At 32.0% G+C, this 16,493-nt stretch overlaps 1 protein-coding gene across 3 annotated transcripts in view; it reads left to right on the top strand.

Annotated features, from left to right (window-relative positions):
• Positions 1–15,211, top strand: part of LOC118196051 (organic cation/carnitine transporter 2-like) — a 47,724-nt gene extending 32,513 nt beyond the window's left edge. For all 3 annotated transcript variants that reach the window (XM_035367420.2, XM_035367421.2, XM_085817586.1), the window contains exons 7-10: positions 1,645–1,736; positions 7,488–7,611; positions 11,861–11,933; positions 14,599–15,211. In XM_035367420.2, coding sequence (XP_035223311.1) covers positions 1,645–1,736; positions 7,488–7,611; positions 11,861–11,933; positions 14,599–15,168 — 859 coding nt within the window. In that variant the 3' untranslated portion in view covers positions 15,169–15,211. The remainder of the gene's footprint in view (positions 1–1,644; positions 1,737–7,487; positions 7,612–11,860; positions 11,934–14,598) is intronic.
• Positions 15,212–16,493: the final 1,282 nt, after the last annotated feature.

Raw genomic sequence — 16,493 nt, 5'->3', positions numbered from 1 at the left:
GGATTCTCAGCTTATGTGCAGGGGCATAGCAAGAGGAGGCCAAGGGGGACACAGTCCTTGGGTGCAGCATACAGGGAAAGCCAAACTGATGTTACTATATTTTAGAATGAAATATTTTCCATTCTAAGCAAACAGCAAGGGGCGGGAAATCTTCAGCTGTCCCCAGGCGCTGAAAACCCTAGCTACGACTCTGCTTATGTGATGACAAAAAAATAAGCATGTTGAACCCAACATGAGAATTCAATTTTTATTATTTAAGCCTACTATTAAATATTATCTGAGATAATAGAATACAGTACCACTTATCTGGTTAAATTTAAATTTGAAAGTCCTCTTTGAATATGTTATTTTAAGAACTTTCGGGTTAATTCTGAAATTATTTTTCGAAGCAAATAAATGTAACTTGAAAAACTGTCATTTTTAATGCAAATAATCCATTTTCAAAATGTTACATTAAACTGCACTACTGAAGCAAATCAGGAGAATAAAATAAATCTACAAGAAAAGTGAAAATTAAAAAGGGTTCTACTTATAAAAGAGATTAAGAAATACTGCTCTAGAGGAGTAAAAAGAAATTGATAATTTAAAACTGAAATGGCCCTACATAGCAGAAATAACAGCAGTAATTAACTCAAGAAAAATACAGAGATAAGTCAATTATCCTTAACGCAGGTGAAATAGTGCAGATTACCAGTATCACAGGGTAAAACAGAATAAAGGGTAAACTCTAAAACAAAATTCATCTAACTTTTTTCTTCGGGACGCAAACTCTCTGAAATGAAAACTAACTGGCAAATGACTGACTACCTGCTATCAGATGCCGGAGCTCTTTTTTATATAAGATAGTCCAACTTGGCTTTCTGATAGCTTCGTGTAGAGCTCCTACAACTTCAAAAATGCTTTTACCCAAAATTTTCAGAAATAACCCAGTTTAACAAGAAATTGCCAAATGTCGCTAGGAGACAATAAGACCCGTCAGGAGAGTTTTTGCCTATATTTCGGGTTCTACGTAAGCTATTTTCACAATTTAAATGTTGTTGCATTTAATATCACTAGATTTACAATTCTGTATAAGAAATATGCTTTTATATGAAAAATACGCAACCGCAAATTCAATTACACAAAAGTAAACTCTAAAATTATTACCTAAAATGCAACAAAGTAATAAAAATAAATAAAAACAAAAAATCTATAATAATATGCAAAAAAAAAAAAAAAAAAGAATAATCAAGGTCACTCAAATATTTACAACATCATTATCTCCTTAGGGACTGGACGTTCCGGGGAGGACAATCCCTAAGATTCTGGAGGGGGAAAAGTAGAATTCATATTTCTAGCCATTTCCAAATCTACTTTAATCAATTCGGAATTCCCCCGTATTCAAGTAGTGCTCCCCATTCTGTCTTTATATGTCACAGAAATTAGAGTGGAATAATAGTAATTGTGTTGAATGTTCAAATATTTTCTAAACCATAACTAATAATTAAAGAAAAGGGAAAAAAATTAATAACAAAATAATCATAGCTATCTCAGTGCTTCGAGACCAGAAATTTTTCCCTCTGTCTTCATCACATTAAATATAATAACTTACAAATAATTTTATTACGACAGCATTTATTAAAATTAAAGAATTTCTTTTTACAGGTTTGGACCACGTGCAGCCCATGCGACTGTTCTCATTTTTGGAGGTTTATTGTGTATGGGATCGGCAGCTTTGGGATACAGTTCTTGGTTTTGTAAGTCAGAAACTAAGGTTCAGCATAACTAAGTTCCTACACATAACTGATATTTCATTTATTCTTTTTTTTTTTTTTTTTTTTTTTTTTTTTTTTTTTTTTTTTTTTAACATGCGCAGAGAATTAATTATTTGTGTTGCTGTCAACGAACGTTTACTGTAAAACTTGCATTAAGGTGTCCTATTATTAGTCCAAAGGGGATTTGTCCCTGAAGGACTTCTGTTTTCGTTTTGCGATTTCGCGTTGAATCACTATGAATGTCCGTTTCACTTTTCAAACTGTTGCCACCAAATGTTAGAGTCCTGCATCATATTTGAAGAAATTAAATAATGAAAAATCTGCATAAATGTAGGTATATTTCTCGCATTGTGATAAAACAACGGTACATAGAGCCATCGAATTTTGAATGAGGTAATCCTCCTACGAATATGGGCATGTGGAAGACCCAATTTGAAATTTGGAAATTGTTTTATTATCGATTTCATATTTTGTAAAACTTTAACGAGTTTTTATTAACAATTTCAACGATTTAAAAGCGAGCTATGGCAACACTCTACGGCGGGGGAAAAAAACTTTTTATCTTCAGTGGGGCGCGGAACTGTGTATCGGAAATTCTAAAGATAAGCTCATTTTAAAATTATTTTGCGACATTGCTACTGAATTGAATTTTATGGTTTAAGTTCAAAGAACATGACATGTAATAAATAAAGGTAACACTCAAAACATTAAAAAAACGCGCCTTTGGACGTAATTTAAAATCTGAAACCTTTCAGATTTTTTATTTATTTTTATTGTCTTATATCTTTCGGGTATTTTCTGAATGGCTTGAAAAGTAAATCATCCCTTCTGATACAGAACGCTTTTGCTTCCTGAAATATGATAACAAAAAAGTGATAGAGAGTTTTCCAGACTTAAATCTTCTATCATATTTCGAATTTTTCTTTAAGAATAAATACTTAATGAATATTGTAACCAGTAAATTAGCACTTTATAAAAATTATCGAGTGGACTTGCAATCTTTAAGCGACCTACCATCTTTTCCTTCCCTAGTGAATATAGAAACTGACTCTGAATAGGATTCCCGTACTATTATCAGGAAAGGTTATATCCTACTTCGCAGATTGGTTTCTCTCAGCTACTGAACTGTAATGAACTGGCATATGGTTTCTGTTTTCTGTCATTAATTACTGAACAACGACACTAGAATAATTTCGGTTAAATTACAAATAACAGATTGTTTTTCAATTATTATTCCTTCATTCTGAATTCGCAGGCAGGCACAAAAGACCCTAGTGCCCCCGTCATTGTGTTGATTAACTTTTCTAACCTGGTTATAATCTATCAGGTTCCCGAATTCATCATTGCCAAGAGGTAGACAGCGCTCTGTCGTTGACTAAAGCTTGGGTATCATACAAGTAACAAAAGACAGCATATCATTACCTTACAACCTTATATCAAACCAAAGATCTCATACTGTCCCCTTTCCTTCCTTTAACCTCTCGAACAGACTTCCAGCTTGACGGTATTTTAAATGTCTTTATGCTAAGAAAATATAATACATTTACAAAGTTCTTGCCTTCTCTGGGATTCGAATACAAGTCCAACGATATGGCTGTTAGACCTCAGATTTGGAACTTTATATATTTTTTCTTATATTTGTATTTTCTGCCCAGTCCCACGTTTTGATCATACGGCCGGCTTGTGCAGGTCAGGAGGATCGGGGCTGTGGTGTCCGCCGAAAACATCGCGGACGAAAACGTCGCGGAGGAAACAACGCAAGGAAAAAACGTCGTGGTACAAAACATCGTGAGAGAAAGCATCGCAAAGAGAAAACATCGCACTTCTAAAATATCGTGGTCGAAAATAAAGCGGTTCAAAAACTTCGCAGTTTAAAAACATCGTCGTCAAAAATGTGGTAAAAAATAAAATATCTAGAAATCATAGCATGACGATAACATCGCACACATGCGTTTTCAGGTTTTGAAAGTTGTAAATGCATGTTCGTGTAAAGATCATAGAGCTCGAGAAGTAAAGGAAGATTCTTTTGCTTCTACATTTCATATATTTGAAGGAACTAAAGAAGCAAACTTAAGCCTTTAAAAATTGAAAATGAGTCGAAAATTAATGCAACTTAAAAAGCTTAATAAAATTTTAAATATACATGCTTAATTAACAATAAATTAATCGTTTTTTTATAAAGTTTTACTGATAATTTTTTATGAAAAAAATAGTCTAAAAAGGCTTAGAAAAAGGAATACAAATAACTGCATGAGGTTACCTCTATGAAAATTGCTTAGTGAATGATCAAATTATTTTCTTTCACATTTGTTAATCTGATATTGTTTTAATGAAAATTACATATTGTTTTGTTTCCGTTTAAAGTGTCGTTAACATTTTCACGCAATCAATTTTTTGGTGGTCGATTTTGTTAGTTATGACGAAAGTCAGTTACATAATATGTCACTATGCGATTTGAAAACGCATGTATGTGATGTTATCGTCATGCGATGATTTGTAGGTACTTTATTTTTTACCATGATATTTTCGACGACGATGTATTTAAACTGTGAAGTTTTTGAACAGCTTTATTTTCGACCACGATATTTTAGCACCGCAATGTTTTCTCTTTGCGATGTTTTATCCCTCTGATGTTTTGTACCACGATGTTTTCTCCTTGCGTTGTTTTCTTCGCAACGTATTCGTCCGCGATGTTTTCGGCTGTAACCGGGGCTGTGCCCTTATGATGATAATGATGATGGCTGTTAGCGTCGCTAACCACAATATCGATCAGAATGACGTTGATTGTCTTTAACATTTTGTTTGTGATATTCGTTTTGTGCTAATGCTCTACAGTATTATTATTTTGTTCCGAAATTATTGTTTATGCACGGTGTTGCCAAATCGGGCGATTTTTTCTAAATCTGTTACTTATGGCTAACGTGTGCTATTAAAATTAATATTTATGCAGTTTTGCGAATTTTCTGTGACTACTCCTTGCGCTTCCTTTTCATACTTTAAATTTTTTGATATATTGGGAAAAGCGTACATATTGAAATGATGATGCGATGTTAAATGTCTATCTGTTTAAAATTAATTTATAATAAAATGGGATAATTCATTTAGGCTTTAATAAAAGTTGCCAGTTAGTAATCTTGTGATCGTAGTGCATGTGTTATTCACTTTTCATCAATATAGTCGCTGGTATTTTCACGTACTTTAGAGATTGCTTTGCTGAGAACTGGCCAGAAAGAGCGGAAACAGACAACACAAAAGCTTATCACAAACTATATAATTGTGAACTGAAGGCAAACAAAACACAATCATTCTTTCAAGCAAGCAAAACTCTCAGCAAATCCTACCTCAGAATAGTGTTAAAAACGCATTTGTGAAAGTGAAGAGCATAGATCAATTTGAATTGAAATTTTCTGAATTTTTTGCTTATCACGCATAAAAAGTATTATCGACCATTTGAGGGAAATGTTTTAGAAAGAAATTCCGCATCAAATTCATAATCTTATATTTGACGTCTGCAGAACGCATATCATTTCATGAAGAAAGTTGTTTCGCCTGAATTGCTTAAAATAAGGGAAATGAATGAATCATCGTTTCCTCTAGCACTTCATGATTCTACATTTGTAATCATTTGTGCTTATGTTAAGTTGCTTTATAATGAAAAATAAATAAATTATCTACACAGTATTTAAGATTCGTTGAAGTTTAAAATCCAATTTCTAAATAACAACACAAACAAATTTGACAGGGAAAGCTCTTAGCTTTTATTAGTAATCAGATTCTGATGAAAAGTTCAACAATCATTAAAGGAAAATTAACTGAAAAGCTATTACAATTAAAGCACAACCAAGAAACAATTATAAGGTATTTTATCCCTCCTTTCTGCATGCCTTCGTGGTGTAACAGTAGTACACTCAGCGCGTATTAGAGAGGTCCAGGGTTCGAGCCCCAGAGAGGGCACTGCTCATTTCTCATGTTTCCTACTTCCAAAAAAACCTAATGACTCTACGCAATGAATTAAAAAGATAAACACCCAATTCAAAAGAATTAAAACAATAGCAATAACAATCGAAATGTGAGGAAGTACTTGACAATGGAGGTGAAAAAGTTAACTAAAGAAATAACAACTTTTTTAATTAACTGAGATTTAATTAAAAGAAGAAATGGAGATTTAAACAATGGCAAATTAGCAATATGGCTTAAAGATTTTCATCATCACTAATATTCCTAATAACGACCAACAAAGTATATCTGGAAAAAAAGGAAGTAAGTTACGGAGCGTAAGGATACCGAATTTGTGATGACATCAGAGGTCACATGAGCTCACGTTCCTGGTTCCACTATATATCGAAATTATTGAGCTGGATTTGCCCGACGTATTCCGGATCTTTCAGGTAATGTCTTAAAAACGCATGAAGATAGCGTTCCTGATAAAAATTGGAAGAGGAGAGCGACCATCATCAACGTGAGTAAAAGGCCCGCATCTGGTTGGTCGAGATATAGAACTTCTCTGGTTAGAATTCATTGTCATGTGAGCTGTCGCGAGCCGTCTGATTGGATGCAAGGTTCAAATTCTCATAAATTTCTAATTACATACATACAAATTCAAAAATTAAAGTGTATAATACAGAATCAAAATAAAATTTTAAAAAAACAAGCAAACTGTTTACAGTATTTACATAGACTCTGCGCAGTTTATGATATATTCAGTAGAAACATTTTTCTTTTTTCTTTTCACAGTTTTCCAACTAGGTTAATACTTACTTGTGCAAACTGTAGAAAATTTATGCACAAGTAGTCAGATCAGATTGGGAAGTTTTGATCCAGCATATCTGCCAATGCCATCACTAAAATCACGTGATCTCTGACATCACGGGCTAATTTTGATCCTTCTCCTTCCCGCTTTAGAAAATAATTCTGGCAGTATTGATCATGCAATAAGACTAAGTTTTTCGCTTTAATTGGTTTTCTGCCCAAAACTGGAAATAGTCACATAGGCGAAAGTACTCGTTCACAGTGCGGCAGAAAGAAGAACACGTTCTAATTTGGAAACGAATTCATATTCATCGACATGAATAAATTATCTAATAATGAAACAATAATGATATTTTAAAACTGCAATGTCCATTTTCCCTACCCTTGCTGGTGTTCTCCCTCAAAACTGAAGCGGAAACTTAACAGTTAGCTAGATTCAGCAACACCTCAATCGCCTGAGGTAGGTACTACTGAGGTGCTGGCCTAGCTTCTACCTCTATACTTGTCCATTCCTTCTTGCTCAGAGAGCTACGGTTTCCATTACTTTAGAGTGCTTAATCAGTGTCGGCGCTAAATATTTTGCTGCCCGGTGCAAACTCTGCAGTTTCCAAATTCTGCTGCCCGGTTTTTCCGAAATGCTAAAAGTTTTGCTCCACTAAATTCTGCCACACAATGCGTAATTCGCACAGATTGCATCGTCCCTGGCGCTGAGGGTACCGAAAGATCAAAATGAATTCATCAATAGAGTATATATGGCACGAGCGTGAAAATTCCCTTCACACCAACATAATGTTTCTTGTGAGGTGTTCAATAAATAATTATGCTAAGTTTAATACTTTTATCTAATAATAGAATTCTTTTATATCATATTATTTTTTAAACCCAGAAAATTGTTTCCCAGAATTATGGCCAATCAATTCACAAAGTTTTTAATAATTAATAAATTCGAAACTAAAATTTAGTGTAATTTCTTTGCATTTTTAGATGGCTCTTCCCACACCTTGTATTTGATTTCTCCAGTCCTTTCTGTTGTAGGAAAGGCTTGTATAAGGTCTGCTACCGCCACCAACATATTTTTCACCATAAAAGTTTTCCCAACGGGAGTGAGGTAATAAGTGCACTATATTATTTTTTCCCTACATTTATTTATGTTTAGATTTATTAGTGTTTATTTATAAAGAAAAATTCATGGTTTCTAGGAAAATTATAGACTAACATATTATATTTTTTTTTACTTGCTTTCTAAGATCATTAAAATAATATTATACATAAATCCAAAATATCCTATATATGTGTATTTTTGGCAAAGGAACTTCACATTAAGTTATGAACTTACAAAAATGAAATCCTCCTGCTCTCAATTGTTTAGGTAACCGTTTATTCTCTATAACTAAATTAGTTAATAATTGATTTCTTTTTCTATAGGAAATATATTATTTAAGTAAATATACATAAGAAAATGATAACTTTTTATTCGTCGTATTTTGCGTATTAAATATTTTGCTTTCCAGTATCAAATTACATTCGTCGTATTAAATATTTTGCTTTAACAAATATTTAAAATACTTATATACATATATTAAAATTGAATATAGATATTAATATATATATATATATTTATTAAAATAAATTTATAATAAGAAAACTTTTCATATACCATCTCCAAGGAATACAAATTCAATTTAAAACCATGAATGAAAAATTTTTTTTCTTTTAATCAGAATTTAAATTTATTTTAAAAAGTACTTCAACTTCTTGTTTAAAAATCTGCAAAGAAAAATCTTACCGAAACCAAAAGTAAATTCTAAAAGCACTGTTTTTAATTTCCCTCAAATACACAACTCATTCCGAAGTCAAATAAAATGAAACGATTAAATTAATAGTTAGTTACGTAGGCTTTAAATCTAATCATATAATTTCTTTTTTAATTTTAATTATGAATTAAACTTCAGTAAAAAAAACTGTTTTTCCTTATATAAAACAAATTAGATTATATACAGGGTGGTAATAAAAACAAATCTTCCCATACATGAATCCCTAACGCTCAACCAATCCAATTCGCTCAAACCAATCGAAATGAAATTTCAGATATTGTTATTTGAAGGTATGCGCTCGAGATTGTGATTATTTAAAATGATAGAACTTTCACGGTTAGAGTTACAGTGAAAATATTTCGAAATGTTTGAATGGCAACACCCGCTTTTTACTCCGCAAATCGGAAAACCATATATGGCTTTGGAACGATATATGTATTATGAAAATTGCAGGCGAAAAAATTTGCAAAAATGAGCATTGTAAACACCAGTGAGAACACAAGGAAGGAAAGGGAAAAAACTTTATTGAAATTACAATTTTTCAATGTGCCCACCTTTGCAGATGATAACGCATTGCATGAGGGAGATTGTTGGCAACAATAACGAACATAACATCGGAGAAGCAATCTGCACAACTTTATAGTTTTATAGCATTTCTCAATTCTGACAAACCTCGTGGACTTGATGTGTACACTTCAAATTTCAGATAACCGTAGAACCAGAAATCCATCACAGTAAGGTCGGGAGATCGCGGTGGCCACGAAACTGCAAAGTTACGGAGATGACTTTATCTCAAAAGTGCTGCTTCAGCACTTGCCGAAAACATATGGCGACGTGTGGAGGAGAACCATCCTGCATCCATACAATGCCATTAACGACATTTCGTTACTGCAGTTCTAGAATTACGTAATTCTGCAGCATTGTTGTATACCGAGCTCTTGTGATGAAGCACATTTTAATACCTGTGGAAGTGATGTCTTCGAAGACAAATACAAAGTATGTCAGTGCGCCTTTTCTCTGTGTTATCATTGGTTGTTTAGAATGCTCTCCTTTGATAATGTTTTACCCCCGGAATTTTCAACATACGTGTATCATTCCAACGCTACTTGTGTTTTTCAGTGTGCTGATTCAATTTGCGCAGGAAAAAAATGGCTGTTGTCCTTCGGAAATTTTGAAAAAAATTTTTCAGTGTAACAGTAATCGTGAGAGCTCTATTGTTTTAAATCATCACAGTCTCGACCGCATACCTGCAAATAACAATATCAATAACTGAAATTTCATTTCCATTGGCTGAGCGGATAGGCCACTAGGGGTTACTATATCGGGGAAGTTTTTTTATTATTGTCATTTATTTCTATTACCCAAAGGCACTACATTTTATTCCTGAATTTAATTTCAGTTTTAATTTAATTTTCTTATTAATTTTTATGAGTGCCATATTTGTTAAACATTGTAAGCAATCTAACATGCAATATGCGATCGTCTGATTTCTTTAAAGACATTAAATAATGATTTAAAATTACGTAGTTAACTGTATAATATTTTATGTTATTTCGAAGAGCTAAAAATTGGAAATAAGTACCGTTAGTCTCGTATTTTTCCCCTTTTCCTACTAATTTTACTACTTGAAGAGAAAAATACGAGGTGTACACCATTTTTGAAGAGACGACTTAAATGATAATCATAGCACATTAAAAATCGTACATAAAGAGACACTATTATTAATATATTATGTATTTCAAAATCTTATTAATTTTAATATTTTTTAACATACGCAAAATGCTTTTTTATTAGTGTAGTTACATTTGCAGTTATTCCATAAATCAAAAATTTCTAAATTATATATAAAAATATCTGATGTGTACAGCACATAACTTCCTTGTACGGAATATTAAATTATACGCATATTTTCATGCATTTCATTTAAACTTATTGCATTGAATTAAATTTACTTCATCGATAGCGCATAAACCACAATAGAATAAATGTACTCATTAAAATTCACTATATTGGTTTACCGTAACAACAATCTGGCGCTAGGTTCTCTTAACAGCGTTATATTTCGTTCATTTTATAACTCAGAATAAACAAAATTTATATCATTTGAAGAATTATCTAATCGTTGCCACATTTTCTATTCAATTATTATAATAAATCTAGAAGGATGTGTAAAAGAAATTAAGCAAACAAAACAAAAAAGCAACAGTTTCTCACAGACGATTGAGTATTTCTCATTCAATTAATTCAGTTCTCACTTCGCGAGAAGGCAAAAATACATAAAAACTCAAAATATCTATATTAAAAATTACGAAGTAAATCTTAAACACTTATTTCCTCGAAAAAATTCCAGAAAGGATTAAGCATGATTTAAATGGCAATAATAAATGAAGGTGTTATCTTTGTTGTTGCGAAGCTAAGTTTCTCTAGATTGGCAACAAATCCACTAGTCTGCTGTTTCAAATGTAAACAAGCAATGGCCGTCATCAAAAAAATTATTAGGCTTAGCGGCACTTAAACAACTTTAAAATTGTTGATAATTCTAAAAATATTGCATACAGATTTACTAAAGGCATAAAAAACTTAACCGGAAGATAAAAACAACATAATTCAATCATTTTTAAAGCAAAAAAATGTGCAATTTACAAACATATAAGAGTAAAGAAACAGATCACTGATCCGGGTAACAGAGTGGATATATATATAAATATATTTATATACGTTTGGTGTGGCCGATTTCTACCAAAATACTAGGTGTACATCTACATGTTATAGCCGTCCTATATACACAATTTCAACGTTCTAAAGCTACTCGTTTTTGAGTTATGCGAGATGCGTACGTACATACGTACACGTACGTACATGCGTTCGTACAGACGCCACGAAAAATTCCCTTCAGAATTAATTTTAAAGCAGTTTTATAATTTTTTTGGAGGAAACGAGTCTTTTATTCTGTCCTTGCATACAGATGTCACGCAAAAACATTGTTAAGTTGCATTCGATAGCGGTCAAAATGGATATTTTCGTTGAAATATGCTACCTGAAACTTTTCGCAATTACAATGCTTCCTTTTTACTTCGTACAAGGAAGTAAAAAAACAAAAAAACTAGAGGGAAATTATGCAAAGGGAAGAAATATGCGAGTAAATGTAGTTAAATAAATTAACAAAAAGTTAATTCAAGTTTACTTGCCTTTATTTTTTTTTTAATTTTATTATTATTTTTTATTTATTTATTTATTTTTTTATTTATTTTCCCCCTGAGGAAAAACAAATTCAAAAATTTACTTTGGCATATTTAAAATCTGGATAATCCTAGCCGCACTATATTGAAAACAATTTTTTATAGGTCTATGGTTATACTAATTTTTAAAAGAAACTAATAACTTTAAGATTTTAGCTTTATGCTTAGAATCTGTCATAATTTTAAGCTACTTGTACCTTTCCAAATCAAATAATTTGAACATAAAGTATTCTTCTAATGAATTAATTATAACTTGTGATTGATGAAAATGAATTACATTAAATTAATAATAACGTTATTTCAGGGCCATCGGTCTCGGTTCATGCTTGTTTTGGACTAGAACAGCTCAACTGATTGGAATACACATTTCTTCTCTGGTATAAAGATTATTTATTTAATTTCACATAGTTTGAAGACTTTGTTCGATCTTAACAGCTTGACTACCATGTGCATCAATAGGGATTCCCAGGGCTCTTACTTTTCGGAGTCCTGTGCATCGAATGTGATTCACAGGTTTTGTATTGTTTGAAGCCATGTTAGTCACCGGTGTTTCACAAACACACAGATTTACACGGTTAAAATTTTTTTACGGCCTCAGAAAGCTACTCTGTATTTATGGTTTCCGGCTTCTGGAAACTTCTTTTTCATAAATTATTGTATTATTTTAATATATTTAATAGTAATAATTTTATAATATTTTTAGTCCAAAGAAGCTTTGTTCCTGAGGGGCTATTGTTTTCGTTTTGCGATTTTCCGTCGAATCACTCTGAATGTCCGTTTCACTTTTCAAACTGTTGACACCAAATATTATCGCCCTGTATTATATTTGAAGAAATTCAATCATGAAGAATCTGTATAAATGTATGTATGTTTCTCGCATTGGGATAAAACAACGGTGCCTAAAGCCATCAAATTTTGAATATTGAACGTTTCCACCCGAACATGGGCATCTGGAAGCCAAAATTTGGAATTTCGAATTTGTTCTATAATATATTTTATATTTTCTAAGACTTTAACGAATTTTTTATTAATAAACTGAACGATTTCAAAGGGATCAATTGCAAAAATGTACGGAAAAAAAAAAGAAAAAAAAATTATATCTCCAGAGCGCGAGACTGTGTATCGGAAATTCTAAAGCAATGCTAATTTTAAAATTATTTTGCGATATTGCTGTTGAACTGAATTTTACGGTTTAAGTGCGAAGAACATATTTAATAAATAAAGGTAACACACAAAACGTTAAAAAACGCCCTCTTTGGGCGTAATGTAAAATCTGAAAGCTTTCAGATTTTTTTTTTTTTTTTTTTTTTTCAAATATATAATAATTTTAATTTGTCGGGCAAGTCCACCGGATGAGCGAGCCACGGCCAAAGCAATATTTATACCGAAAAAACTGAAAATAAAATGATCTATTAATTTAATGTAGTATATACAAAGTTGCTTTCTGTGATTAAAGCGAAATTTATGAGTTTGCTGTGGTCATCCTGAAAAAAAAGTGCATAAAAACATTTCATTAATGAATGAAATCAGTTCATTCTTTCCAAGCAGCATTCATAAATAACTTTTTTGTTGCCAAACCAGAAAACAAAAGCTTTAGACACTTCAGGTTAATAATACTTATACATATGACCTGATGATTTAATGTAATATAACAACTTTTTCGCAATGTCAATAAAAGAAATTACTTAGCAATAACACACTGAGTCAGTTATCTTAATCCGAAACAAAAAAACTTGTCAAAAGCAGCTATTTATTTAAGAAAAATTTTCGATATACAATGACGTCACATGAAATCGGGTGCTTTCTTCTACGTCAGAATATCAGCGTATATAACAATAATGTATTTAATGTTTGTCAATATTTTTATTTCATATTTTGTAAAACTTACAAATTATTTAGTAACGAACTCTATGGTTTGAAATCGCGCTGTGGCAACTCTTTTTGAAATAAAGCAGGTTTTTATCTCCAGCGTGCGAGACTGTTGCCACTCGGAAAAATGCGGGCGAAAATTAGCGTTTTCAGATTTTTAATTAATATCTTTGATTAAAGACGTACGAAGATGAGAATTGTCGAAATGGCTTTCCACGAATTTTTGGTATATCTATCTCAACTCCCCGCCGTTCCGAAGGAGATGATGCCACAAACAAACAGGTTTTAATAGTGTAGATAATACTAATTACATCATTAACATACTCATGTAACTACAAAATCTGCTCAAATAATATTTTCCTTTTGTACAGAAGCTAATAGAGAACGTATCAAACCACTTTTATTATATATTTAGAAGTTTGCTTTTTAACCACAATACTATGTGCAAAAGACACTTATTTTCAGGTATTTAAGTTTCGTTAAATATATTAAATAAGAAATAAAAGTATTAAATGCCATCATAAAAAATCTGCTGAATTAACAGTGTGTAATACATGTATTTACTCTAAACCATAAATCATGCCGCTAGTGCCGAAAATATTCTAAAAGTCTGATGCAACTTTCAAGGTGTTGCTTTCTTTAACTAAAAACCAGCAATAATCACCCGCCATCTTAGTGATCCTATCTACCTTGATACCTCTGCTTCAATTTTCTAAACATGTTGACGGAATCTTTGTTCTGGCTTGCTCTTCATATTTACTAAATTCTTAAGGAAAAGTACCAGTTAGGAATGTAGAAAGTGAATTTTTAGTGGGGGATTATTGTAATTTTAAATTTAAAAAATTGTTAAAATTGTAATTTTAGTGTTTTAGGACTGGTAGCTAATATCGTAATTTTAATATTTTAAGACAAGAAACTTTTCTACTTGTACATTTAAATTTATATCATATTTATGAAGTAACTTAATATTTCAAAATTTTAGATAAATAAATGATATAAAATAAATAAAGGTAACACAAAAAATGTTAAAAAAACACCCCTTTGGACGTAATTTAAAATCTGAAACTTTTCAGATTTTTTGTTTTTCTTTTTTTTACTTATTAGTATTGTTAAATATAGTTTTAATTATAAAAATGTTTGAATGGAATAGTGCATTTTATGTTTTCATTTCAGGAACAGGAAGTACGCCATTATTTTCCTCTCGCTATGTGTGGCTTTCTCTCGATGATCGGTGGTATTTTGACCCCTTTTCTTCCATCTGACTATCACAGACCACTCCCAAACGTAGCCGTCGAAGTGGAAAAATCGCTGATCCTCGAAGATTCATCGAGAAGAAAGAAATCGCGACATCTCGCCACACCCTATCCACGCATGGTAGCGTTGGTCGATATGAATTCTTCTCATTTCGAGGAAGAACAAGAAAATGAAAAGAATAACACTTTGTTAGAGCTCAGCGTACAAGAATTTCAACCACACAGACTGCAGGTACCACCTCAAGATTTAATAAGCCATCTCAGAGATGCTCCAGGTCCAAGTCGGTTGTGCCAGGCCTCCGATAAATCTTCATCTATGGCAGATAAAGATGACACGGAGTCCAGACTCACCGACCTGGAAGAAGAACTTTGCAAAATCTGGGAGCAGAATGCAATTCGAGATGGAGAAAATGCTTCTGGTTCACCGGGGAATTTTCGACGGACTAATGTGAGGGACCATTACCTACGAATGCATGAGACTCAGTTCTGAAATTTTAGCATAAAATAAATGAATAATGAATTTTTCAGAACAATTTATTTTGTGTTTCCTATTAACAAAATTAATCAAATAAACTTCTTTCACTTTGTAATACAGTGGTCTGTGACAAATGTTATTGGAAGCACTAATTTTCCTACTGAAGATTGCAAAACAAGAGATAAAAAACAACTGCAAATAAGATAAAAGAATAATTTTTATAGCAGCCAAAAATAATCTATTAAAACAATAGCTGACCATGAATGTTTTGATGAATAGTAGTTTTTAAAGTTAGTGCTACGTTTCTCTTTTCTTTCTTTTTTCAGTCTACTTGCAAATAATAAGGCATTTTTACAACAATAATCGAACTTGATAAATAATGTTAATACCAGATTAGCTGGTAGAGTTAGCAATTAATATGGCATATATTACTAATACTAATAGCAACGTCAATTGAATTTTCTGCGAAGTTGTGATTGAGGTTATCGTTTTAAAGTGTAAGCTAAAATTATTTGATAATATACAAATTTGTTTTAATTAACCTGTAGTGATGATTAGTAGAAATATTTTTGGGGGTAGATTTTGTTGAATTGAATTTGTTGATATAGTATATCTTCGTATACGTAATAATATTACGTTCAAACTTCGATTGGTCGTTGTAAACAAGTTTCAGTCTGTAAAGGGATAGTGTTAGTTATGATGCTTTGATAGCGCTGGGTAAAGTTAAACGAAAATTGTCATATAATTGAACAATCTATCTATGTAACTTATGTCTATATATCTAGACTGCGTTGGTCGATTCGAGATGGAAATTTATGCTTTCAGGAAATATATTGCTATATTGCATAAAAGCATTTCTTTTGATTTATACTGTATGGTAAAAACATTTCACGACCAAATTTAAAAGAAAAGTCAATTTCAATTGAAAGGTCTTTTATTTTTCTTAACACGGATAACTAATAGTATGCATGCAAGATGATTCTCAGATATCTGAGGGAAATGCAAAGGTAGATACAACGGACAGAAATAAACAGATTTTGTAATGCAATGTGTGTGTAAAATAGTGCGAGTGAATGATGGCACATAGCGAAGATGTAAACAACAGGTAAGTAAGAAAGACAGATAAAAAAAAAATTTGGCATTCACATTAGCAAAGTTCTAAAAACTTTCCCATATACGAGGGTTGGAACTTTAATAGTGGCAACTATTTATTTACAAGGAATACAAAAGTGATTCATGTCACCATGTTTTACAGTCCTTCAATATAGTCGCCAGCATTGTGTACAACCCGCTTCCAACGATGTGGAAGTCGCAGAATACCTGTAGCAGCGCCTGTTTTG

The sequence above is a fragment of the Stegodyphus dumicola genome, chromosome 5 (assembly GCF_044657685.1).
Source record: "Stegodyphus dumicola isolate Sdum_Otavi_A_Nest chromosome 5, ASM4465768v1".
In the NCBI taxonomy this organism is placed as follows: domain Eukaryota; kingdom Metazoa; phylum Arthropoda; class Arachnida; order Araneae; family Eresidae; genus Stegodyphus; species Stegodyphus dumicola.
Note: the sequence above shows the minus strand (reverse complement) of the source record. Positions and strands in the feature narration are given on the sequence as shown.